Genomic DNA, 24,584 nt, shown 5'->3' with positions numbered 1-24,584 from the left:
CTCCCTATGTACAAGAATATAACTACTATAATACTGCCCCTATGTACATGAATATAACTACTATAATACTGCCCCCTATGTACAAGAATATAACTACTATAATACTGCCCCCTATGTACAAGAATATAACTACTATAATACTACCCCCTATGTACAAGAATATAGCTACTATAATACTGCTCCCTATGTACAAGAATATAACTACTATAATACTGCCCCCTATGTACAAGAATATAACTACTATAATACTGCCCCCTATGTACAAGAATATAACTACTATAACACTACCCCCTATGTACAAGAATATAGCTACTATAATACTGCTCCCTATGTAGAAGAATATAACTACTATAATACTGCCCCCTATGTACAAGAATATAACTACTATAATACTGCCTGCTATGTCCAAGAATATAACTACTATAATACTGCCTTCTATGTACAAGAATATAACTACTATAATACTGCCCCCTATGTACAAGAATATAACTACTATAATACTGCCCCTGTGTACAAGAATATAACTACTATAATACTGCCCCCATGTACAAGAATATAACTACTATAATACTGCCCCTGTGTACAAGAATATAACTACTATAATACTGCCCCCTATGTACAAGAATATAACTACTATAATGCTGCCCCTATGTACAAGAATATAACTACTATAATACTGCCCCCTATGTACAAGAATATCACAACTATAATACTGCCCCCTATGTACAAGAATATAACTACTATAATACTGCCTCCTATGTACAAGAATATAACTACTATAATACTGCCCCCTATGTACAAGAATATCACAACTATAATACTGCCCCCTATGTACAGGAATATAACTACTATAATACTGCCTCCTATGTACAGGAATATAACTACTATAATACTGCCTCCGATGTACAGGAATATAACTACTATAATACTGCCCCCGATGTACAGGAATATAACTACTATAATACTGCCCCCTATGTACAAGAATATAACTACTATAATACTGCCTTCTATGTACAAGAATATAACTACTATAATACTGCCCCCTATGTACAAGAATATAACTACTATAATACTGCCTCCTATGTACAAGAATATAACTACTATAATACTGCCCCCTATGTACAAGAATATAACTACTATAATACTGCCCCCTATGTACAAGAATATAACTACTATAATACTGCCTCCTATGTACAAGAATATAACTACTATAATACTGCCCCCTATGTACAAGAATATAACTACTATAATACTGCCCCTGTGTACAAGAATATAACTACTAATACTGTGGGATACATACCGGTTGTGGATGGTGTGGTGAGTGGGCACACATGGGAGCTCCGGAGTTGTGCAGCTACACAGAGGCGGTGGATGTGTTACCAGGCACTGACAGGAGAGGGTGGCTAGGGGTGCGGTCACACTGCAGTATTTGTGGTCCAGGCACAAGCCGTGCACACAGGGATCCATCTAGGCAGAATATTAGTACACGGCTCAGATACGCATCACAGAGGAGCGCCGCAGCATCACAAGTCATCGGACTCGAAGCCAGTAACATCTCCAACACATTATATGTCCCCCAGAGTGCGGCCAGTAACATCTCCAACACATTATATGTCCCCCAGAGTGCAGCCAGTAACATCTATAACACATTATATGTCCTCCAGAGTGCAGCCAGTAACATCCCCAACACATTATATGTCCTCCAGAGTGCAGCCAGTAACATCCCCAACACATTATATGTCCTCCAGAGTGCAGCCAGTAACATCCCCAACACATTATATGTCCCCCGGAGTGCAGCCAGTAACATCTATAACACATTATATGTCCCCTAGAGTGTGGCCATTAACATCTTCAACACATTATATGTCCCCCAGAGTGCGGGCAGTAACATCTCCAACACATTATATGTCCCCCAGAGTGCGGCCAGTAACATCTCCAACACATTATATGTCCCCTAGAGTGCGGCCAGTAACATCTCCAACACATTATATGTCCCCCAGAGAGCGGCCAGTAACATCTCCAACACATTATATGTCCCCCAGAGTGCGGCCAGTAACATCTCCAACACATTATATGTCCCCCAGAGTGCGGCCAGTAACATCTCCAACACATTATATGTCCCCCAGAGTGCAGCCAGTAACATCTATAACACATTATTTGTCCTCCAGAGTGCAGCCAGTAACATCTCCAACCCATTATAAGTCCCCTAGAGTGCGGCCATTACCATCTTCAACACATTATATGTCCCCCAGAGTGCGGCCAGTAACATCTCCAACACATTATATGTCCTCCAGAGTGCGGCCAGTAACATCTCTAACACATTATATGTCCCCCAGAGTGCAGCCAGTAACATCTATAACACATTATATGTCCTCCAGAGTGCAGCCAGTATCATCTCCAACACATTATATGTCCCCCAGAGTGCGGCCAGTAACATCTATAACACATTATATGTCCCCTAGGGTGCAGCCAGTAACATCTCCAACACATTATATGTCCCCCAGAGTGCAGCCAGTAACATCTCCAACAGATTATATGTCCCCCAGAGTGTGGCCAGTAAGATCTCCAACACATTATTTGTCCTCCAGAGTGCGGCCAGTAACATTTCCAACACATTATATGTCCCCCAGAGTACGGCCAGTAACATCTCCAACACATTATATGTCCCCAGAGTGCGGCCAGTTTCATCTCCAACACTTTATATGTCCCCCAGAGTGCAGCCAGTAACATCTCCAACACATTATATGTCCCCCCAGAGTGCGGCCAGTAACATCTCCAACACATTATATGTCCCCCAGAGTGCAGCCAGTAACATCTCCAACACATTATATGACCCCCAGAGTGCGGCCAGTAACATCTCCAACACATTATATGTCCCCCAAATGCGGCCAGTAACATCTCCAACACATTATATGTCCCCCAGAGTGCAGCCAGTAACATCTCCAACACATTATATGTCCACCGGAGTACAGGCAGTAACATCTCCAACACATTATATGTCCCCCAGAGTGCGGCCAGTAACATCTCCAACACATTATATGTCCCCCAGCGTGCAGCCAGTAGCATCTCCAACACATTATATGTCCCCCAGAGTGCGGCCAGTAACATCTCCAACACATTATATGTCCTCCAGAGTGCGGCCAGTAACATCTCCAACACATTATATGTCCCCCAGAGTGCAGCCACTAACATCTCCAACACATTATATGTCCCGCAGAGTGCGGCCAGTAACATCTCCAACACATTATATGTCCCCCAGAGTGTGGCCAGTAACATCTCCAACACATTATATGTCCTCCAGAGTGCAGACAGTAACATCTCCAACACATTATATGTCCCCCAGAGTGCAGCCAGTAACATCTCCAACACATTATATGTCCCCCAGAGTGCAGCCACTAACATCTCCAACACATTATATGTCCCCCAGAGTACGGCCAGTAACATCTCCAACACATTATATGTCCCCCAGAGTGCAGCCAATAACATCTCCAACACATTATATGTCCCCCAGAGTACGGCCAGTAACATCTCCAACACATTATATGTCCCCCAGAGTGCAGCCAATAACATCTCCAACACATTATATGTCCCCCAGAGTACGGCCAGTAACATCTCCAACACATTATATGTCCACCGGAGTACAGGCAGTAACATCTCCAACACATTATATGTCCCCCAGAGTGCGGCCAGTAACATCTCCAACACATTATATGTCCCCCAGAGTGCGGCCAATAACATCTCCAACACATTATATGTCCCCCAGAGTGCAGCCAGTAACATCTCCAACACATTATATGTCCCCCAGAGTACGGCCAGTAACATCTCCAACACATTATATGTCCCCAGAGTGCGGCCAGTAACATCTCCAACACATTATATGTCCCCCAGAGTGCAGCCAGTAACATCTCCAACACATTATATGTCCACCGGAGTACAGGCAGTAACATCTCCAACACATTATATGTCCCCCAGAGTGCGGCCAGTAACATCTCCAACACATTATATGTCCCCCAGCGTGCAGCCAGTAGCATCTCCAACACATTATATGTCCCCCAGAGTGCGGCCAGTAACATCTCCAACACATTATATGTCCTCCAGAGTGCGGCCAGTAACATCTCCAACACATTATATGTCCCCCAGAGTGCAGCCACTAACATCTCCAACACATTATATGTCCCGCAGAGTGCGGCCAGTAACATCTCCAACACATTATATGTCCCCCAGAGTGTGGCCAGTAACATCTCCAACACATTATATGTCCTCCAGAGTGCAGACAGTAACATCTCCAACACATTATATGTCCCCCAGAGTGCAGCCAGTAACATCTCCAACACATTATATGTCCCCCAGAGTGCAGCCACTAACATCTCCAACACATTATATGTCCCCCAGAGTACGGCCAGTAACATCTCCAACACATTATATGTCCCCCAGAGTGCAGCCAATAACATCTCCAACACATTATATGTCCCCCAGAGTACGGCCAGTAACATCTCCAACACATTATACACTACCGTTCAAAAGTTTGGGGTCACCCAAACAATTTTGTGTTTTCCATGAAGTCCCCCTTATCCCCCGCCATGCGTTGTGAAATGAATAGACAATAGAGCCAAGACATTGACAAGGTTAGAAATAATGATTTGTATCTGAAATAACATTGTTTTTACATCAAACTTTGCTTTCGTCAAAGAATCCTCCTTTTGCAGCAATTCCAGCATTGCACACCTTTGACATTCTAGCTGTTAATGTGTTGAGGTAAGCTTGTGAAATTGCACCCCACGCTTCTAGAAGCATCTCCCACAAGTTGGATTGGTTGGATGGGCACTTCTGGCGTACCATACGGTCAAGCTGCTCCCACAACAGCTCAATGGGGTTCAGATCTGGTGACTGCGCTGGCCACTCCATTACCCATAGAATACCAGCTGCCTGCTTCTGCTGTAAATAGTTCTTGCACAATTTGGAGGTGTGTTTAGGGTCATTGTCCTGTTGGAGGATGAAATTGGTTCCAATCAAGCGCTGTCCACCGGGTATGGCATGGCGTTGCAAAATGGAGTGATAGCCTTCCTTATTCAGAATCCCTTTTACCCTGTACAAATCTCCCACCTTACCAGCACCAAAGCAACCCCAGACCATCACATTACCTCCACCATGCTTAACAGATGGCGTCAGGCATTCTTCCAGCATCTTTTCATTTGTTCTGCGTCTCACAAACGTTCTTCTTTGTGATCCAAACACCTCAAACTTGGATTCATCCGTCCACAACACTTTTTTCCAGTCTTCCTCTGTCCAATGTCTGTGTTCTTTTGCCCATCTTAATCTTTTTCTTTTATTGGCCAGTCTCAGATATGGCTTTTTCTTTGCCACTCTGCCCTGAAGCCCAAAATCCCGCAGCCGCCTCTTCACTGTAGATGTTGACACTGGTGTTTTGCGGGTACTATTTAATGAAGATGCCAGTTGGGTACCTGTGAGGCGTCTGTTTCTCAAACTAGAGACTCTAATGTGCTTATCTTCTTGCTTAGTTGTGCAACGCGGCCTCCCACTTCTTTTTCTACTCTGGTTAGAGCCTGCTTGTGCTGTCCTCTGAAGGGAGTAGTACACACCGTTGTAGGAAATCTTCAATTTCTTAGCAATTTCTCGCATGGAATAGCCTTCATTTCTAAGAACAAGAATAGACTGTCGAGTTTCAGATGAAAGTTCTCTTTTTCTGGCCATTTTGAGCGTTTAATTGACCCCACAAATGTGATGCTCCAGAAACTCAATCTGCTCACAGGAAGGTCAGTTTTGTAGCTTCTGTAACGAGCTAGACTGTTTTCAGATGTGTGAACATGATTGCACAAGGGTTTTCTAATCATCAATTAGCCTTCTGAGCCAATGAGCAAACACATTGTACCATTAGAACACTGGAGTGATAGTTGCTGGAAATGGGCCTCTATTCACCTTTGTAGATATTGCACAAAAAACCAGGCATTTGCAGCTAGAATAGTCATTTACCACATTAGCAATGTATAGAGTGCATTTGTTTAAAGTTAGGACTAGTTTAAAGTTATCTTCATTGAAAAGTGCAGTGCTTTTCCTTCAAAAATAAGGACATTTCAATGTGACCCCAAACTTTTGAACGGTAGTGTATGTCCCCCAGAGTGCGGCCAGTAACATCTCCAACACATTATATGTCCACCGGAGTACAGGCAGTAACATCTCCAACACATTATATGTCCCCCAGAGTGCGGCCAGTAACATCTCCAACACATTATATGTCCCCCAGAGTGCGGCCAATAACATCTCCAACACATTATATGTCCCCCAGAGTGCAGCCAGTAACATCTCCAACACATTATATGTCCCCCAGAGTACGGCCAGTAACATCTCCAACACATTATATGTCCCCAGAGTGCGGCCAGTAACATCTCCAACACATTATATGTCCCCCAGAGTGCAGCCAGTAACATCTCCAACACATTATATGTCCACCGGAGTACAGGCAGTAACATCTCCAACACATTATATGTCCCCCAGAGTGCGGCCAGTAACATCTCCAACACATTATATGTCCCCCAGCGTGCAGCCAGTAGCATCTCCAACACATTATATGTCCCCCAGAGTGCGGCCAGTAACATCTCCAACACATTATATGTCCTCCAGAGTGCGGCCAGTAACATCTCCAACACATTATATGTCCCCCAGAGTGCAGCCACTAACATCTCCAACACATTATATGTCCCGCAGAGTGCGGCCAGTAACATCTCCAACACATTATATGTCCCCCAGAGTGTGGCCAGTAACATCTCCAACACATTATATGTCCTCCAGAGTGCAGACAGTAACATCTCCAACACATTATATGTCCCCCAGAGTGCAGCCAGTAACATCTCCAACACATTATATGTCCCCCAGAGTGCAGCCACTAACATCTCCAACACATTATATGTCCCCCAGAGTACGGCCAGTAACATCTCCAACACATTATATGTCCCCCAGAGTGCAGCCAATAACATCTCCAACACATTATATGTCCCCCAGAGTACGGCCAGTAACATCTCCAACACATTATACACTACCGTTCAAAAGTTTGGGGTCACCCAAACAATTTTGTGTTTTCCATGAAGTCCCCCTTATCCCCCGCCATGCGTTGTGAAATGAATAGACAATAGAGTCCAGACATTGACAAGGTTAGAAATAATGATTTGTATCTGAAATAACATTGTTTTTACATCAAACTTTGCTTTCGTCAAAGAATCCTCCTTTTGCAGCAATTCCAGCATTGCACACCTTTGACATTCTAGCTGTTAATTTGTGGAGGTAAGCTTGTGAAATTGCACCCCACGCTTCTAGAAGCATCTCCCACAAGTTGGATTGGTTGGATGGGCACTTCTGGCGTACCATACGGTCAAGCTGCTCCCACAACAGCTCAATGGGGTTCAGATCTGGTGACTGCGCTGGCCACTCCATTACCCATAGAATACCAGCTGCCTGCTTCTGCTGTAAATAGTTCTTGCACAATTTGGAGGTGTGTTTAGGGTCATTGTCCTGTTGTAGGATGAAATTGGTTCCAATCAAGCGCTGTCCACTGGGTATGGCATGGCGTTGCAAAATGGAGTGATAGCCTTCCTTATTCAGAATCCCTTTTACCCTGTACAAATCTCCCACCTTACCAGCACCAAAGCAACCCCAGACCATCACATTACCTCCACCATGCTTAACAGATGGCGTCAGGCATTCTTCCAGCATCTTTTCATTTGTTCTGCGTCTCACAAACGTTCTTCTTTGTGATCCAAACACCTCAAACTTGGATTCATCCGTCCACAACACTTTTTTCCAGTCTTCCTCTGTCCAATGTCTGTGTTCTTTTGCCCATCTTAATCTTTTTCTTTTATTGGCCAGTCTCAGATATGGCTTTTTCTTTGCCACTCTGCCCTGAAGCCCAAAATCCCGCAGCCGCCTCTTCACTGTAGATGTTGACACTGGTGTTTTGCGGGTACTATTTAATGAAGATGCCAGTTGGGTACCTGTGAGGCGTCTGTTTCTCAAACTAGAGACTCTAATGTGCTTATCTTCTTGCTTAGTTGTGCAACGCGGCCTCCCACTTCTTTTTCTACTCTGGTTAGAGCCTGCTTGTGCTGTCCTCTGAAGGGAGTAGTACACACCGTTGTAGGAAATCTTCAATTTCTTAGCAATTTCTCGCATGGAATAGCCTTCATTTCTAAGAACAAGAATAGACTGTCGAGTTTCAGATGAAAGTTCTCTTTTTCTGGCCATTTTGAGCGTTTAATTGACCCCACAAATGTGATGCTCCAGAAACTCAATCTGCTCACAGGAAGGTCAGTTTTGTAGCTTCTGTAACGAGCTAGACTGTTTTCAGATGTGTGAACATGATTGCACAAGGGTTTTCTAATCATCAATTAGCCTTCTGAGCCAATGAGCAAAAACATTGTACCATTAGAACACTGGAGTGATAGTTGCTGGAAATGGGCCTCTATTCACCTTTGTAGATATTGCACAAAAAACCAGGCATTTGCAGCTAGAATAGTCATTTACCACATTAGCAATGTATAGAGTGCATTTGTTTAAAGTTAGGACTAGTTTAAAGTTATCTTCATTGAAAAGTGCAGTGCTTTTCCTTCAAAAATAAGGACATTTCAATGTGACCCCAAACTTTTGAACGGTAGTGTATGTCCCCCAGAGTGCGGCCAGTAACATCTCCAACACATTATATGTCCACCGGAGTACAGGCAGTAACATCTCCAACACATTATATGTCCCCCAGAGAGCGGCCAGTAACATCTCCAACACATTATATGTCCCCCAGAGTGCAGCCAATAACATCTCCAACACATTATATGTCCCCCAGAGTGCAGCCAGTAACATCTCCAACACATTATATGTCCCCCAGAGTACGGCCAGTAACATCTCCAACACATTATATGTCCCCCAGAGTGCGACCAGTAACATCTCCAACACATTATATGTCCCCCAGCCTGCAGCCAGTAACGTCTACAACACATTATATGTCCCCCAGCCTGCAGCCAGTAACGTCTACAACACATTATATGACCCCCAGAGTGCAGCCAGTAACATCTCCAACACATTATATGTCCCCCAGAGTGCAGCCAGTAACATCTCCAACACATTATATGTCCCCCAGAGTGCAGCCAGTAACATCTCCAACACATTATATGTGCCCCCCAGAGTGCGACCAGTAGCATCTCCAACACATTATATGTCCCCCAGAGTGCAGCCAGTAACATCTCCAACACATTATATGTCCCCCCAGAGTGCAGCCAGTAACATCTCCAACACATTATATGTCCCTCAGAGTGCAGCCAGTAACATCTCCAACACATTATATGTCCCCCAGAGTGCAGCCAGTAACATCTCCAACACATTATATGTCCACCGGAGTACAGGCAGTAACATCTCCAACACATTATATGTCCCCCAGAGTGCGGCCAGTAACATCTCCAGCACATTATATGTCCCCCAGAGTGCAGCCAGTAACATCTCCAACACATTATATGTCCCCCAGAGTGCGGCCAGTAACATCTCCAACACATTATATGTCCCCCAGAGTGCAGCCAATAACATCTCCAACACATTATATGTCCCCCAGAGTACGGCCAGTAACATCTCCAACACATTATACACTACCGTTCAAAAGTTTGGGGTCACCCAAACAATTTTGTGTTTTCCATGAAGTCCCCCTTATCCCCCGCCATGCGTTGTGAAATGAATAGACAATAGAGCCAAGACATTGACAAGGTTAGAAATAATGATTTGTATCTGAAATAACATTGTTTTTACATCAAACTTTGCTTTCGTCAAAGAATCCTCCTTTTGCAGCAATTCCAGCATTGCACACCTTTGACATTCTAGCTGTTAATGTGTTGAGGTAAGCTTGTGAAATTGCACCCCACGCTTCTAGAAGCATCTCCCACAAGTTGGATTGGTTGGATGGGCACTTCTGGCGTACCATACGGTCAAGCTGCTCCCACAACAGCTCAATGGGGTTCAGATCTGGTGACTGCGCTGGCCACTCCATTACCCATAGAATACCAGCTGCCTGCTTCTGCTGTAAATAGTTCTTGCACAATTTGGAGGTGTGTTTAGGGTCATTGTCCTGTTGGAGGATGAAATTGGTTCCAATCAAGCGCTGTCCACCGGGTATGGCATGGCGTTGCAAAATGGAGTGATAGCCTTCCTTATTCAGAATCCCTTTTACCCTGTACAAATCTCCCACCTTACCAGCACCAAAGCAACCCCAGACCATCACATTACCTCCACCATGCTTAACAGATGGCGTCAGGCATTCTTCCAGCATCTTTTCATTTGTTCTGCGTCTCACAAACGTTCTTCTTTGTGATCCAAACACCTCAAACTTGGATTCATCCGTCCACAACACTTTTTTCCAGTCTTCCTCTGTCCAATGTCTGTGTTCTTTTGCCCATCTTAATCTTTTTCTTTTATTGGCCAGTCTCAGATATGGCTTTTTCTTTGCCACTCTGCCCTGAAGCCCAAAATCCCGCAGCCGCCTCTTCACTGTAGATGTTGACACTGGTGTTTTGCGGGTACTATTTAATGAAGATGCCAGTTGGGTACCTGTGAGGCGTCTGTTTCTCAAACTAGAGACTCTAATGTGCTTATCTTCTTGCTTAGTTGTGCAACGCGGCCTCCCACTTCTTTTTCTACTCTGGTTAGAGCCTGCTTGTGCTGTCCTCTGAAGGGAGTAGTACACACCGTTGTAGGAAATCTTCAATTTCTTAGCAATTTCTCGCATGGAATAGCCTTCATTTCTAAGAACAAGAATAGACTGTCGAGTTTCAGATGAAAGTTCTCTTTTTCTGGCCATTTTGAGCGTTTAATTGACCCCACAAATGTGATGCTCCAGAAACTCAATCTGCTCACAGGAAGGTCAGTTTTGTAGCTTCTGTAACGAGCTAGACTGTTTTCAGATGTGTGAACATGATTGCACAAGGGTTTTCTAATCATCAATTAGCCTTCTGAGCCAATGAGCAAACACATTGTACCATTAGAACACTGGAGTGATAGTTGCTGGAAATGGGCCTCTATTCACCTTTGTAGATATTGCACAAAAAACCAGGCATTTGCAGCTAGAATAGTCATTTACCACATTAGCAATGTATAGAGTGCATTTGTTTAAAGTTAGGACTAGTTTAAAGTTATCTTCATTGAAAAGTGCAGTGCTTTTCCTTCAAAAATAAGGACATTTCAATGTGACCCCAAACTTTTGAACGGTAGTGTATGTCCCCCAGAGTGCGGCCAGTAACATCTCCAACACATTATATGTCCACCGGAGTACAGGCAGTAACATCTCCAACACATTATATGTCCCCCAGAGTGCGGCCAGTAACATCTCCAACACATTATATGTCCCCCAGAGTGCGGCCAATAACATCTCCAACACATTATATGTCCCCCAGAGTGCAGCCAGTAACATCTCCAACACATTATATGTCCCCCAGAGTACGGCCAGTAACATCTCCAACACATTATATGTCCCCAGAGTGCGGCCAGTAACATCTCCAACACATTATATGTCCCCCAGAGTGCAGCCAGTAACATCTCCAACACATTATATGTCCACCGGAGTACAGGCAGTAACATCTCCAACACATTATATGTCCCCCAGAGTGCGGCCAGTAACATCTCCAACACATTATATGTCCCCCAGCGTGCAGCCAGTAGCATCTCCAACACATTATATGTCCCCCAGAGTGCGGCCAGTAACATCTCCAACACATTATATGTCCTCCAGAGTGCGGCCAGTAACATCTCCAACACATTATATGTCCCCCAGAGTGCAGCCACTAACATCTCCAACACATTATATGTCCCGCAGAGTGCGGCCAGTAACATCTCCAACACATTATATGTCCCCCAGAGTGTGGCCAGTAACATCTCCAACACATTATATGTCCTCCAGAGTGCAGACAGTAACATCTCCAACACATTATATGTCCCCCAGAGTGCAGCCAGTAACATCTCCAACACATTATATGTCCCCCAGAGTGCAGCCACTAACATCTCCAACACATTATATGTCCCCCAGAGTACGGCCAGTAACATCTCCAACACATTATATGTCCCCCAGAGTGCAGCCAATAACATCTCCAACACATTATATGTCCCCCAGAGTACGGCCAGTAACATCTCCAACACATTATACACTACCGTTCAAAAGTTTGGGGTCACCCAAACAATTTTGTGTTTTCCATGAAGTCCCCCTTATCCCCCGCCATGCGTTGTGAAATGAATAGACAATAGAGTCCAGACATTGACAAGGTTAGAAATAATGATTTGTATCTGAAATAACATTGTTTTTACATCAAACTTTGCTTTCGTCAAAGAATCCTCCTTTTGCAGCAATTCCAGCATTGCACACCTTTGACATTCTAGCTGTTAATTTGTGGAGGTAAGCTTGTGAAATTGCACCCCACGCTTCTAGAAGCATCTCCCACAAGTTGGATTGGTTGGATGGGCACTTCTGGCGTACCATACGGTCAAGCTGCTCCCACAACAGCTCAATGGGGTTCAGATCTGGTGACTGCGCTGGCCACTCCATTACCCATAGAATACCAGCTGCCTGCTTCTGCTGTAAATAGTTCTTGCACAATTTGGAGGTGTGTTTAGGGTCATTGTCCTGTTGTAGGATGAAATTGGTTCCAATCAAGCGCTGTCCACTGGGTATGGCATGGCGTTGCAAAATGGAGTGATAGCCTTCCTTATTCAGAATCCCTTTTACCCTGTACAAATCTCCCACCTTACCAGCACCAAAGCAACCCCAGACCATCACATTACCTCCACCATGCTTAACAGATGGCGTCAGGCATTCTTCCAGCATCTTTTCATTTGTTCTGCGTCTCACAAACGTTCTTCTTTGTGATCCAAACACCTCAAACTTGGATTCATCCGTCCACAACACTTTTTTCCAGTCTTCCTCTGTCCAATGTCTGTGTTCTTTTGCCCATCTTAATCTTTTTCTTTTATTGGCCAGTCTCAGATATGGCTTTTTCTTTGCCACTCTGCCCTGAAGCCCAAAATCCCGCAGCCGCCTCTTCACTGTAGATGTTGACACTGGTGTTTTGCGGGTACTATTTAATGAAGATGCCAGTTGGGTACCTGTGAGGCGTCTGTTTCTCAAACTAGAGACTCTAATGTGCTTATCTTCTTGCTTAGTTGTGCAACGCGGCCTCCCACTTCTTTTTCTACTCTGGTTAGAGCCTGCTTGTGCTGTCCTCTGAAGGGAGTAGTACACACCGTTGTAGGAAATCTTCAATTTCTTAGCAATTTCTCGCATGGAATAGCCTTCATTTCTAAGAACAAGAATAGACTGTCGAGTTTCAGATGAAAGTTCTCTTTTTCTGGCCATTTTGAGCGTTTAATTGACCCCACAAATGTGATGCTCCAGAAACTCAATCTGCTCACAGGAAGGTCAGTTTTGTAGCTTCTGTAACGAGCTAGACTGTTTTCAGATGTGTGAACATGATTGCACAAGGGTTTTCTAATCATCAATTAGCCTTCTGAGCCAATGAGCAAAAACATTGTACCATTAGAACACTGGAGTGATAGTTGCTGGAAATGGGCCTCTATTCACCTTTGTAGATATTGCACAAAAAACCAGGCATTTGCAGCTAGAATAGTCATTTACCACATTAGCAATGTATAGAGTGCATTTGTTTAAAGTTAGGACTAGTTTAAAGTTATCTTCATTGAAAAGTGCAGTGCTTTTCCTTCAAAAATAAGGACATTTCAATGTGACCCCAAACTTTTGAACGGTAGTGTATGTCCCCCAGAGTGCGGCCAGTAACATCTCCAACACATTATATGTCCACCGGAGTACAGGCAGTAACATCTCCAACACATTATATGTCCCCCAGAGAGCGGCCAGTAACATCTCCAACACATTATATGTCCCCCAGAGTGCAGCCAATAACATCTCCAACACATTATATGTCCCCCAGAGTGCAGCCAGTAACATCTCCAACACATTATATGTCCCCCAGAGTACGGCCAGTAACATCTCCAACACATTATATGTCCCCCAGAGTGCGACCAGTAACATCTCCAACACATTATATGTCCCCCAGCCTGCAGCCAGTAACGTCTACAACACATTATATGTCCCCCAGCCTGCAGCCAGTAACGTCTACAACACATTATATGACCCCCAGAGTGCAGCCAGTAACATCTCCAACACATTATATGTCCCCCAGAGTGCAGCCAGTAACATCTCCAACACATTATATGTCCCCCAGAGTGCAGCCAGTAACATCTCCAACACATTATATGTGCCCCCCAGAGTGCGACCAGTAGCATCTCCAACACATTATATGTCCCCCAGAGTGCAGCCAGTAACATCTCCAACACATTATATGTCCCCCCAGAGTGCAGCCAGTAACATCTCCAACACATTATATGTCCCTCAGAGTGCAGCCAGTAACATCTCCAACACATTATATGTCCCCCAGAGTGCAGCCAGTAACATCTCCAACACATTATATGTCCACCGGAGTACAGGCAGTAACATCTCCAACACATTATATGTCCCCCAGAGTGCGGCCAGTAACATCTCCAGCACATTATATGTCCCCCAGAGTGCAGCCAGTAACATCTCCAACACATTATATGTCCCCCAGAGTGCGGCCAGTAACATCTCCAACACATTATATGTCCCCCAGAGTGCGGCCAGTAACATCTACAACACATTATATGTCCCCCAGAGTGCGGCCAGTAACATCTCCAACACATTATATGTCCCCCAGAGTGCGGCCAGTAACATCTACAACACATTATATGTCCCCCAGAGTGCGGCCAGTAACATCTACAACACATTATATGTCCCCCAGAGTGCGGCCAGTAACATCTCCAACACATTATATGTCCACCAGCCTGCAGCCAGTAATATATACAACACATTATATGTCCCCCAGAGTGCAGCCAGTAATATATACAACTCCTCGTTCGGCTGTCAGCGAGGCATTTACAATGCGGCAGTACAATCACTGGGGCCTAAAGACACAAAATAGTTATGTCACTAAGGAGTTAATAAATGTTTCCTTCCCTGCTCTCCTATGTACGTTGTCTTTCCTTCCCATTTTCAAGATCTCTGCTAGCTGTCAGTGACTGAGGACACTCAGGCACGCATACTAGTTACACTAGCTCTGCCGGTGGTGTCGATGCAGCCGGGGAGCAGGGAGGCTGCTGGGGGGTTTTGCTCTCAGAGGATTGTCTGCACTGATGTGTTGTAACAAACCCTCAGCTGTGAGACTACAAGTGTCAGTGTAAGGCTCCGTCTGCACGGATGGAGGGGATCTAACAGTGGGGAATATAATCCCGCAGTGGTGACTGACACAAGCAATGCTATGACGTGTATACCGTACCAGGAAGGCGAGCAGCCCCGGCGGAGACCCCGCAGTCCGCACCTCCAGTCCGGCCGTGACCGCCGGCTGCACCGTTTACTAGTAACCCCGGCCCGTGTTTCCTGGTTACCAGGCTGGTTGCTATAGAAGCCTCTGGGAATGTGATCTGATGGGAGAGACGCCGCCTGCTGACAACCGGCCCAGGAGCTGACACTTCATAGTGGTATAATCTGCAGACTATTCCAGCACTAACCTCTAGAGGTCTGCAGAACATCGCTCTGTCCTCTCTACCTCCTGATAGTGATATATCCTGCAGACTATTACACCACTGACCTCTACAGATCTGCAGAACATCGATCTGTCCGCTCTACCCCCTGATAGTGATATATCCTGCAGAGTATTACACCCCTGACCTCTACAGATCTGCAGAACATCGTTCTGTCCTCTCTACCTCCTGATACATAGTGATATATCCTGCAGATTATTACACCCCCGACCTCTACAGATCTGCAGAACATCGCTCTGTCCCCTCTACCTCCTGATACATAGTGATATATCCTGCAGACTATTACACCCCTGACATCTAGAGATCTGCAGAACATCGCTCTGTCCTCTCTACCTCCTGATACATAGTGATGTATCCTGCAGATTATTACACCACTGACCTCTAGAGATCTGCAGAATATTGCTCTGTAACCTCTACCTCCTGATACATAGTGATATATCCTGCAGACTATTACACCCCTGACATCTAGAGATCTGCAGAACATCGCTCTGTCCCCTCTACCTCCTGATACATATTGATATATATTGCAGATTATTATACCCCTGACCTCTAGAGATCTGCAGAACATCACTCTTTCCCCTCTGCCTCCTGATACAGTAATATATCCTGCAGATTATTACACCACTGACCTCTAGAGATCTGCAGAACATCGCTCTGTTCCCTCTACCTCTTGATACATAGAGATAGATCCTGCAGATTATTACACCACTGACCTCTAGAGATCTGCAGAACATCCCTCTGTCCTCTCTACCTCCTGATACATAGTGACATATCCTGCAGATTATTACACCATGACCTTTAGAGATCTGCAGAACATTGCTCTGTCCTCTCTACCTCCTGATACATAGTGATATGATCTGCAGATTATTACACTACTGACTTCTAGAGATATGCAGAACATCGCTCTGTCCTCTCTACCTCCTGTTAGTGATATATCCTGCAGATTATTACACCCCTGACCTCTAGAGATCTGCAGAACATCACTCTGTCCTCTCTGCCTCCTGATACAGTGATATATCCTGCAGATTATTACACCACTGACCTCTAGAGATCTGCAGAACATCGCTCTGTCCTCTCTACCTACTGATACATAGTGATATATCCTGCAGATTATTACACCACTGACTTCTAGAGATCTGCAGAACATCACTCACTCCCCTCTACCTCCCGATAGTGATATATCCTGCAGACTATTACACCACTGACCTCTAGAGATCTGCAGAACATCGCTCTGTCCCCTCTACCTCCTGATACATAGTGATATGATCTGCAGATTATTACACTACTGACTTCTAGAGATATGCAGAACATCGCTCTGTCCTCTCTACCTCCTGTTAGTGATATATCCTGAAGATTATTACACCCCTGACCTCTAGAGATCTGCAGAACATCGCTCTGTCCTCTCTACCTCCTGTTAGTGATATGTCCTGCAGATTATTACACCCCTGACTTCTAGAGATCTGCAGAACATCACTCTGTCCTCTCTGCCTCCTGATACAGTGATATATCCTGCAGATTATTACACCACTGACCTCTAGAGATCTGCAGAACATCGCTCTGTCCTCTCTACCTACTGATACATAGTGATATATCCTGCAGATTATTACACCACTGACTTCTAGAGATCTGCAGAACATCACTCACTCCCCTCTACCTCCCGATAGTGATATATCCTGCAGACTATTACACCACTGACCTCTAGAGATCTGCAGAACATCGCTCTGTCCTCTCTACCCCCTGATATATATATATATATTGACCACTACTATCCCTCTAATCTGCAGGTCTTAGTATTACTGACGGATCCTCGTTGTGTAGGTGACAGAGCGTGCGTCTCCTAAGTAATAGGCTCAGGATGCGACACGCCCGGACCGCAGCCTGCATCTTCCTGGGGTGTGTAAGGCTTGTCACAGACTGAGAGGTACATAGTGACAGGAGGAGCTACATGAGGTTGTCCTGGTGGAGTGGGGCTGTGAACTACAGTGACAGCTGGGGCACTTTAGTAAGTTGAGGCTTGTCCGTGCTGCCAGCCGGCCACGGTGACTCCATTATAGCAGAGAGGTACTAACGGCGATTCACTGATATGTGCAGCTCCATACAGATGTTGGTCAGAGTTGGACCCAGGACAACAAGGTAACAGTGCTAACCACTGAGCCACCCTGCTGTTCAGTAACAGTGCTAACCACTGAGCCACCCTGCTGTTCAGTAACAGTGCTAACCACTGAGCCACCCTGCTGTTTAGTAACAGTGCTAACCACTGAGCCACCCTGCTGTTTAGTAACAGTGCTAACCACTGAGCCACCCTGCTGTTTAGTAACAGTGCTAACCACTGAGCCACCCTGCTGTTTAGTAACAGTGCTAACCACTGAGCCACCCTGTTGTTTAGTAACAGTGCTAGCAATTGAGCTAGCCTGCTTGCTGTGAGTGAATTGAACACTTGCTTACATGTAGGGCTCATTCCCACATGTATATTTGCGCTCCGTATTACACGCATTATACAGAGAGCGTGTGAGAGAAGTCCCAGCCTGCCGCCCGGTGTGAACAGGCAGTATCAGCCATGGATGGAGGCGGGCGGCTGGGATGATCCCCGGTCCGACGGTCGTTCCTGTGTGAAGGTACAGCAGCGACCATTGCTGAGAGATCTGGCAGCCACCTGCGCCCAACAGTCGGCTCGTGAAGATGCCCATTAAAGCCAACGGGCTGGCATAAACACGCGGGAGAAATCAGTGGAGACATGTGAGAAGCGCAATAAATCCGCATGCAAAAAAAATGCAAGTTATTGCAAATAGGCAGGAAATACACAGGCGTGATAACACTGTGTATCTCATGGCCTGAAAGCACCTACGCCCGTGTGAATGAGCCGTGCAGACTGAAATATGTCTTGTTTATACAGCTGAAGACTTGCTACAATGTATCAGTGCAAACAATGGCCATCAGGCTCCAGAGGTTTGTATCTGATACATTGTATCAGACCTTCTGCAGGACAGGCTCAGCGGGGCGTCAGGTAATGGGATTCACTGACATCAAGCAGAGATCTTAAAATTGAAACACAAAAGTGAGCATTTAGTAAACATTTTCTGGCATCTAAAAGTAGCAAATTCTGGAGCCGAGTATCTTGTGCGCCAAATTCTGCTACTTTTGCCATTTTACACCAGCTGGCGCCTCTTACTACGTTTTTCGCCTTTCACGCCCGCAGTATGTATACTTATCGCGCTGTATACACTGCGACTCCCATGAAAATCGGACCGCTTCAGCTCTTCCATCTTACACTGCCGATACGAGAGACCAAAACTTCTGTGTAAATTAACATATTAGAAATAACGAATCTTACAACGCGCAAATGTGAATTGGTGCGATTTTATCAGCCGTGTAAACGTGGCCTAAATGCTAGAAATCACAGAACTTTCCATTATACAATAACTGATCTACGAAGGGCCAATAACCCAGCAGGCTAACTTGTCTTTACTTCCGCTGTGTGTCAGGACAAGCTATTGCTCTCTGTTATCATCTGTGTCATGCTGGGAAGAGGCTGACATTCCCTGCACCCATGGTCACTGCTGTCCATCACCGCGGCCCCCTCTCAGCGCTCACATCTCCGGTTGTTTCTCGCTCTTTCATATTGTTGCACGGCGCCTCCGGAATCTTCCTTCTCCCAGCGGACGGCTTCCTGCAGACAACCGATATATTTAATGGCTGCTCTGAGGGTTTGCACTTTGCTGAGTCGTTTTTCCGTATATTCCTGGGGCAGATGCCTCCGGAGGCGGGCGTAGCCCTCATTCACGCACTTCACCCGCTGCCGCTCCCTTTCATTCCTCTTGCGGACGTAGGACGGTCCATAGTAACCATCAGCATTCCCGTACTGACAGGGCGGCTGCGCCGGGAGGCCGTACAGGCTGCCGTAATAATGCTCCATCCCAGGGGTCTCTACGTAGGACAGCAGGGTCATGTCCTGGCAGCGGTGGAACTGGGGAAAGTGAAGCATCATGGACGGATCCACACAGAACGGGGGCAGCGGCACAGAGGACGAGGCGAACGCATCACTGACAAGAGGCGTCCTCTCTGACTGACCGTACTGATTGTTAGTCATTGTTCAGCCGCAACCTGGAAAGGTACAATTTTATAAAGCGGGAAGGTTAATGCAAAGAGCAAAAAGGAAAAAAAGTTAGAGAATAATGTCATAATTTACATAAAAAACAGTCACGGTGTACATAGATTACTTATCCTGTACTGATGCTGAGTTACATCCTGTATTATACTCCAGAGCTGCACTCACTATTCTGCTGATGGAGTCACTGTGTACATACATTACTTATCCTGTACTGATCCTGAGTTACATGCTGTATTATACCCCAGAGCTGCACTCACTATTCTGCTGGTGGAGTCACTGTGTACATACATTACTTATCCTGTACTGATCCTGAGTTACATCTTGTATTATACCCCAGAGCTGCACTCACTATTCTGCTGGTGGAGTCACTGTGTACATACATTACTTATCCTGTACTGATCCTGAGTTACATCCTGTATTATACTCCAGAGCTGCACTCACTATTCTGCTGGTGGAGTCACTGTGTACATACATTACTTATCCTGTACTGCTCCTGAGTTACATCCTGTATTATACTCCAGAACTGCACTCACTATTCTGCTGGTGGAGTCACTGTGTACATACATTACTTATCCTGCACTGATCCTGAGTTACATCCTGTATTATACTCTAGAGCTGCGCTCACTATTCTGCTGGTGGAGTCACTGTGTACATACATTACTTATCCTGTACTGCTCCTGAGTTACATCCTGTATTATACCCCAGAGCTGCACTCACTATTCTGCTGGTAGAGTCACTGTGTACATACATTACTTATCCTGTACTGACCCTGAGTTACATCCTGTATTATACTCCAGAGCTGCACTCACTATTCTGCTGGTGGAGTCACTGTGTACATACATTACTTATCCTGTACTGATCCGGAGTTACATCCTGTATTATACTCCAGAGCTGCACTCACTATTCTGCTGGTAGAGTCACTGTGTACATACATTACTTATCCTGTACTGCTCCTGAGTTACATCCTGTATTATACTCCAGAGCTGCACTCACTATTCTGCTGGTAGAGTCACTGTGTTATCGTTCATACAAACGGCAGTGACTGATAATTGTTCCGTGTAAACGCAGCCAATGATCAGTGGTTTGTCTGCTTCTCTCCTGTAAGGATGATAATCCTTGTTGTCTCGTTCACTAATTGTTCTCATTCGTTTATCCAGAGAGCTGAGGTATTTAACGAGTAAACAATGTATCTGTATAACAGGCGGCACGAACTCTGACATCTCTCACTCTGAGTCGCCTGCTGTGACTGCAGCTTTCTCGCTTTCTGCTCCTGAGGTCACCTGCGCTACAAGATGCACCAACGCCTCCCAGCATTCAGCTTGATGGAGGGTACAGGCGCCAGTAACCTGATGCGACGGCGCTGACAGAACATCTTACCTGCTGGCGGTGCGGACGTCTCTCCTGCGCTCACGTTACGGAGCCTCCAGTCATTTATAGCGGCCGGGACAATACCGGAGTTGTGTACACAAGCAGCAGCGCCGGATCACCGCTCTAATAGCACTCAACAAATAAAGAGGTGAGAGGCGGCTGCAGCGCCGGCGGGGGCCATGTTATGGGACAATAAGGAGCACGGAACACTTGTGTTGTCACCTTCCTCTCACACTCCTCCCTGGAGCTTTGTAGTAAATGTATCGCCGCCTCACGTTTCGGGCCATTATGCTCTATTGGGACTCACATGCCATTTTGATGTATTGTTTTGCAGTGTAGTCTGTGGTGGTCTCCACTACATCATAGCGCCCCCTCTAACTGCACCCTCCGTCATCACCGCCGGCCATAGATGCACCAATCAGCCTCATCTCTGTGGTAACAGTTAGCACTGATGATGGGATCTGCTCCTTCAATCGACTCTTTACAATTTTACCTTCTTTTCACCCTTTCACCCTCTGGTACTGAGGGAGCTGAGTAATCCATAAACCATTGTAGCTTATCTCCTTGGCCTGGAGGATGGTGTAACTACCGTCCAGTACATCTGCAGGATGTGGAATATTCTAGGGGTCCTTCTACACGTTTGGATGAGTGAATGATGGCGGAGTTGTTTGCTTTACAATGCAGCCAGGTTCCACGTGCCGACAATCGTTCCGGCAGCTGCAGCAGTGAATGTGAATGAACAATCGCTTTCTCCACGTAACAACTTGTGATCAACTGTCCACTGCACACTGATGTTTATGTCTTCATGTCCTCGTTCAGTCGGCGGGCATGTCTACACGGCGCGATTATCGTTCAAATCCCCACCTTCCAACAAGTTTTTTGAACAATAATCGTTCTGTCTAAAAGGCCCTGAGATGAGCTGCAGCTGTATATAGCGGGGGAGGGGGGGGGCCTAATAACTGATCACCAGCATGGAGTCCAGAAACAGGTCGCGCCTGTCCAACATGGCGGCTGTCTACGAAAAGAGAAGTACAGATCTGCATGTTGGGCACGGAGCGAAGGTGATGTGATCAAGATTTTGTAAAGATTTTGCTATTCCGTACAGAAATGTGTATCCTGTGCAATATATGGGGGCCTACGGGTGATAGATGGTGCTACACCGTGTCTAGTAAGTGTATATATCCAGGGTTTAGGTTACGTTAGACATCCTCCAAATGGAAACATTGGCTGCAAACAGCAGGTCGCAACACAGAAGGAAACAATGGTACATACTCAAAATGGGCTGAAGACAGCAGTGGAGACCATGAGGATCCATACTGGGAGCGATAGGAATCCATGAGGATCCGTACTGGGAGCAACAGGAATCCAGAGGATCCATACTGGGAGCGACAGGAGACCATGAGGATCTGTGCTGGGAGCGGCAGGAAACCATGAGAATCCATACTAGGAGCAACAGGAGGCCATAAGGATCTGTACAAGGAGTGGCGGGGGACCACGGATCCATACTGGGAGCGGCAGGAGACCGCGAGGATCCGTAGTACTGGGAGCGGCAGGAGACCGCGAGGATCCGTAGTACTGGGAGCGGCAGGAGACCGCGAGGATCCGTAGTACTGGGAGCGGCAGGAGACCGCGAGGATCCGTAGTACTGGGAGCGGCAGGAGACCGCGAGGATCCGTAGTACTGGGAGCGGCAGGAGACCGTGAGGATCCGTAGTACTGGGAGCGGCAGGAGACCGCGAGGATCCGTAGTACTGGGAGCGGCAGGAGACCGCGAGGATCCGTACTGGGAGCGACAGGAGACCGCGAGGATCCGTACTGGGAGCGACAGGAGACCGCGAGGATCCGTACTGGGAGCGACAGGAGACCGCGAGGATCCGTACTGGGAGCGACAGGAGACCACGAGGATCCGTACTGGGAGCGACAGGAGACCACGAGGATCCGTACTGGGAGCGACAGGAGACCATGAGGATCCGTACTGGGCGCGGTAGGAAACCATGAGAATCCGTACTAGGAGCAACAGGAGGCCATAAGGATCTGTACAAGGAGTGGCGGGGGACCACAAGGATCTGTACGAGGAATGGCGGGGGACCACAGGGATCCATACTGGGAGCGGCAGGAAACCGCGAGGATCCGTAGTACTGGGAGCGGCGGGAGACCGCGAGGATCCGTAGTACTGGGAGCGGCAGGAGCCCGCGAGGATCCGTAGTACTGGGAGCGGCAGGAGCCCGCGAGGATCCGTAGTACTGGGAGCGGCAGGAGACCGCGAGGATCCGTAGTACTGGGAGCGGCAGGAGACCGCGAGGATCTGTAGTACTGGGAGCGGCAGGAGACCGCGAGGATCCGTAGTACTGGGAGCGGCAGGAGACCGCGAGGATCCGTAGTACTGGGAGCGGCAGGAGACCGCGAGGATCCGTAGTACTGGGAGCGGCAGGAGACCGCGAGGATCCGTAGTACTGGGAGCGGCAGGAGACCGCGAGGATCCGTAGTACTGGGAGCGACAGGAGACCGCGAGGATCCGTACTGGGAGCGACAGGAGACCGCGAGGATCCGTACTGGGAGCGACAGGAGACCGCGAGGATCCGTACTGGGAGCGACAGGAGACCGCGAGGATCCGTACTGGGAGCGACAGGAGACCGCGAGGATCCGTACTGGGAGCGACAGGAGACCGCGAGGATCCGTACTGGGAGCGACAGGAGACCGCGAGGATCCGTACTGGGAGCGACAGGAGACCGCGAGGATCCGTACTGGGAGCGACAGGAGACCGCGAGGATCCGTACTGGGAGCGACAGGAGACCGCGAGGATCCGTACTGGGAGCGACAGGAGACCGCGAGGATCCGTACTGGGAGTGACAGGAGACCGCGAGGATCCGTACTGGGAGCGACAGGAGACCGCGAGGATCCGTACTGGGAGCGACAGGAGACCGCGAGGATCCGTACTGGGAGCGACAGGAGACCACGAGGATCCGTACTGGGAGCGACAGGAGACCACGAGGATCCGTACTGGGAGCGACAGGAGACCACGAGGATCCGTACTGGGCGCGGCAGGAAACCATGAGAATCCGTACTAGGAGCAACAGGAGGCCATAAGGATCTGTACAAGGAGTGGCGGGGGACCACAAGGATCTGTACGAGGAATGGCGGGGGACCACAGGGATCCATACTGGGAGCGGCAGGAAACCGCGAGGATCCGTAGTACTGGGAGCGGCGGGAGACCGCGAGGATCCGTAGTACTGGGAGCGGCAGGAGCCCGCGAGGATCCGTAGTACTGGGAGCGGCAGGAGCCCGCGAGGATCCGTAGTACTGGGAGCGGCAGGAGACCGCGAGGATCCGTAGTACTGGGAGCGGCAGGAGACCGCGAGGATCTGTAGTACGGGGAGCGGCAGGAGACCGCGAGGATCCGTAGTACTGGGAGCGGCAGGAGACCGCGAGGATCCGTAGTACTGGGAGCGGCA

The 24,584-nt window shown here is 47.2% G+C and overlaps 1 protein-coding gene across 2 annotated transcripts in view; it reads right to left on the bottom strand.

Annotated features, from left to right (window-relative positions):
- Window positions 1-15,478, bottom strand: part of C11H11orf16 (chromosome 11 C11orf16 homolog) — a 32,237-nt gene extending 16,759 nt beyond the window's left edge. For both annotated transcript variants that reach the window (XM_066583660.1, XM_066583662.1), the window contains exons 1-2: window positions 15,393-15,478; window positions 1,301-1,467 (exon numbers count right to left, since the gene is read on the bottom strand). In XM_066583660.1, the coding sequence (XP_066439757.1) occupies window positions 1,301-1,467 (167 nt within the window). In that variant the 5' untranslated portion in view covers window positions 15,393-15,478. The remainder of the gene's footprint in view (window positions 1-1,300; window positions 1,468-15,392) is intronic.
- Between the last annotated feature and the right edge of the window lie 9,106 nt (window positions 15,479-24,584).

The sequence above is a fragment of the Eleutherodactylus coqui genome, chromosome 11 (assembly GCF_035609145.1).
Source record: "Eleutherodactylus coqui strain aEleCoq1 chromosome 11, aEleCoq1.hap1, whole genome shotgun sequence".
Classification (NCBI taxonomy): Eukaryota; Metazoa; Chordata; class Amphibia; order Anura; family Eleutherodactylidae; genus Eleutherodactylus; species Eleutherodactylus coqui.
This window is presented reverse-complemented; position numbering and strand designations above follow the sequence as displayed.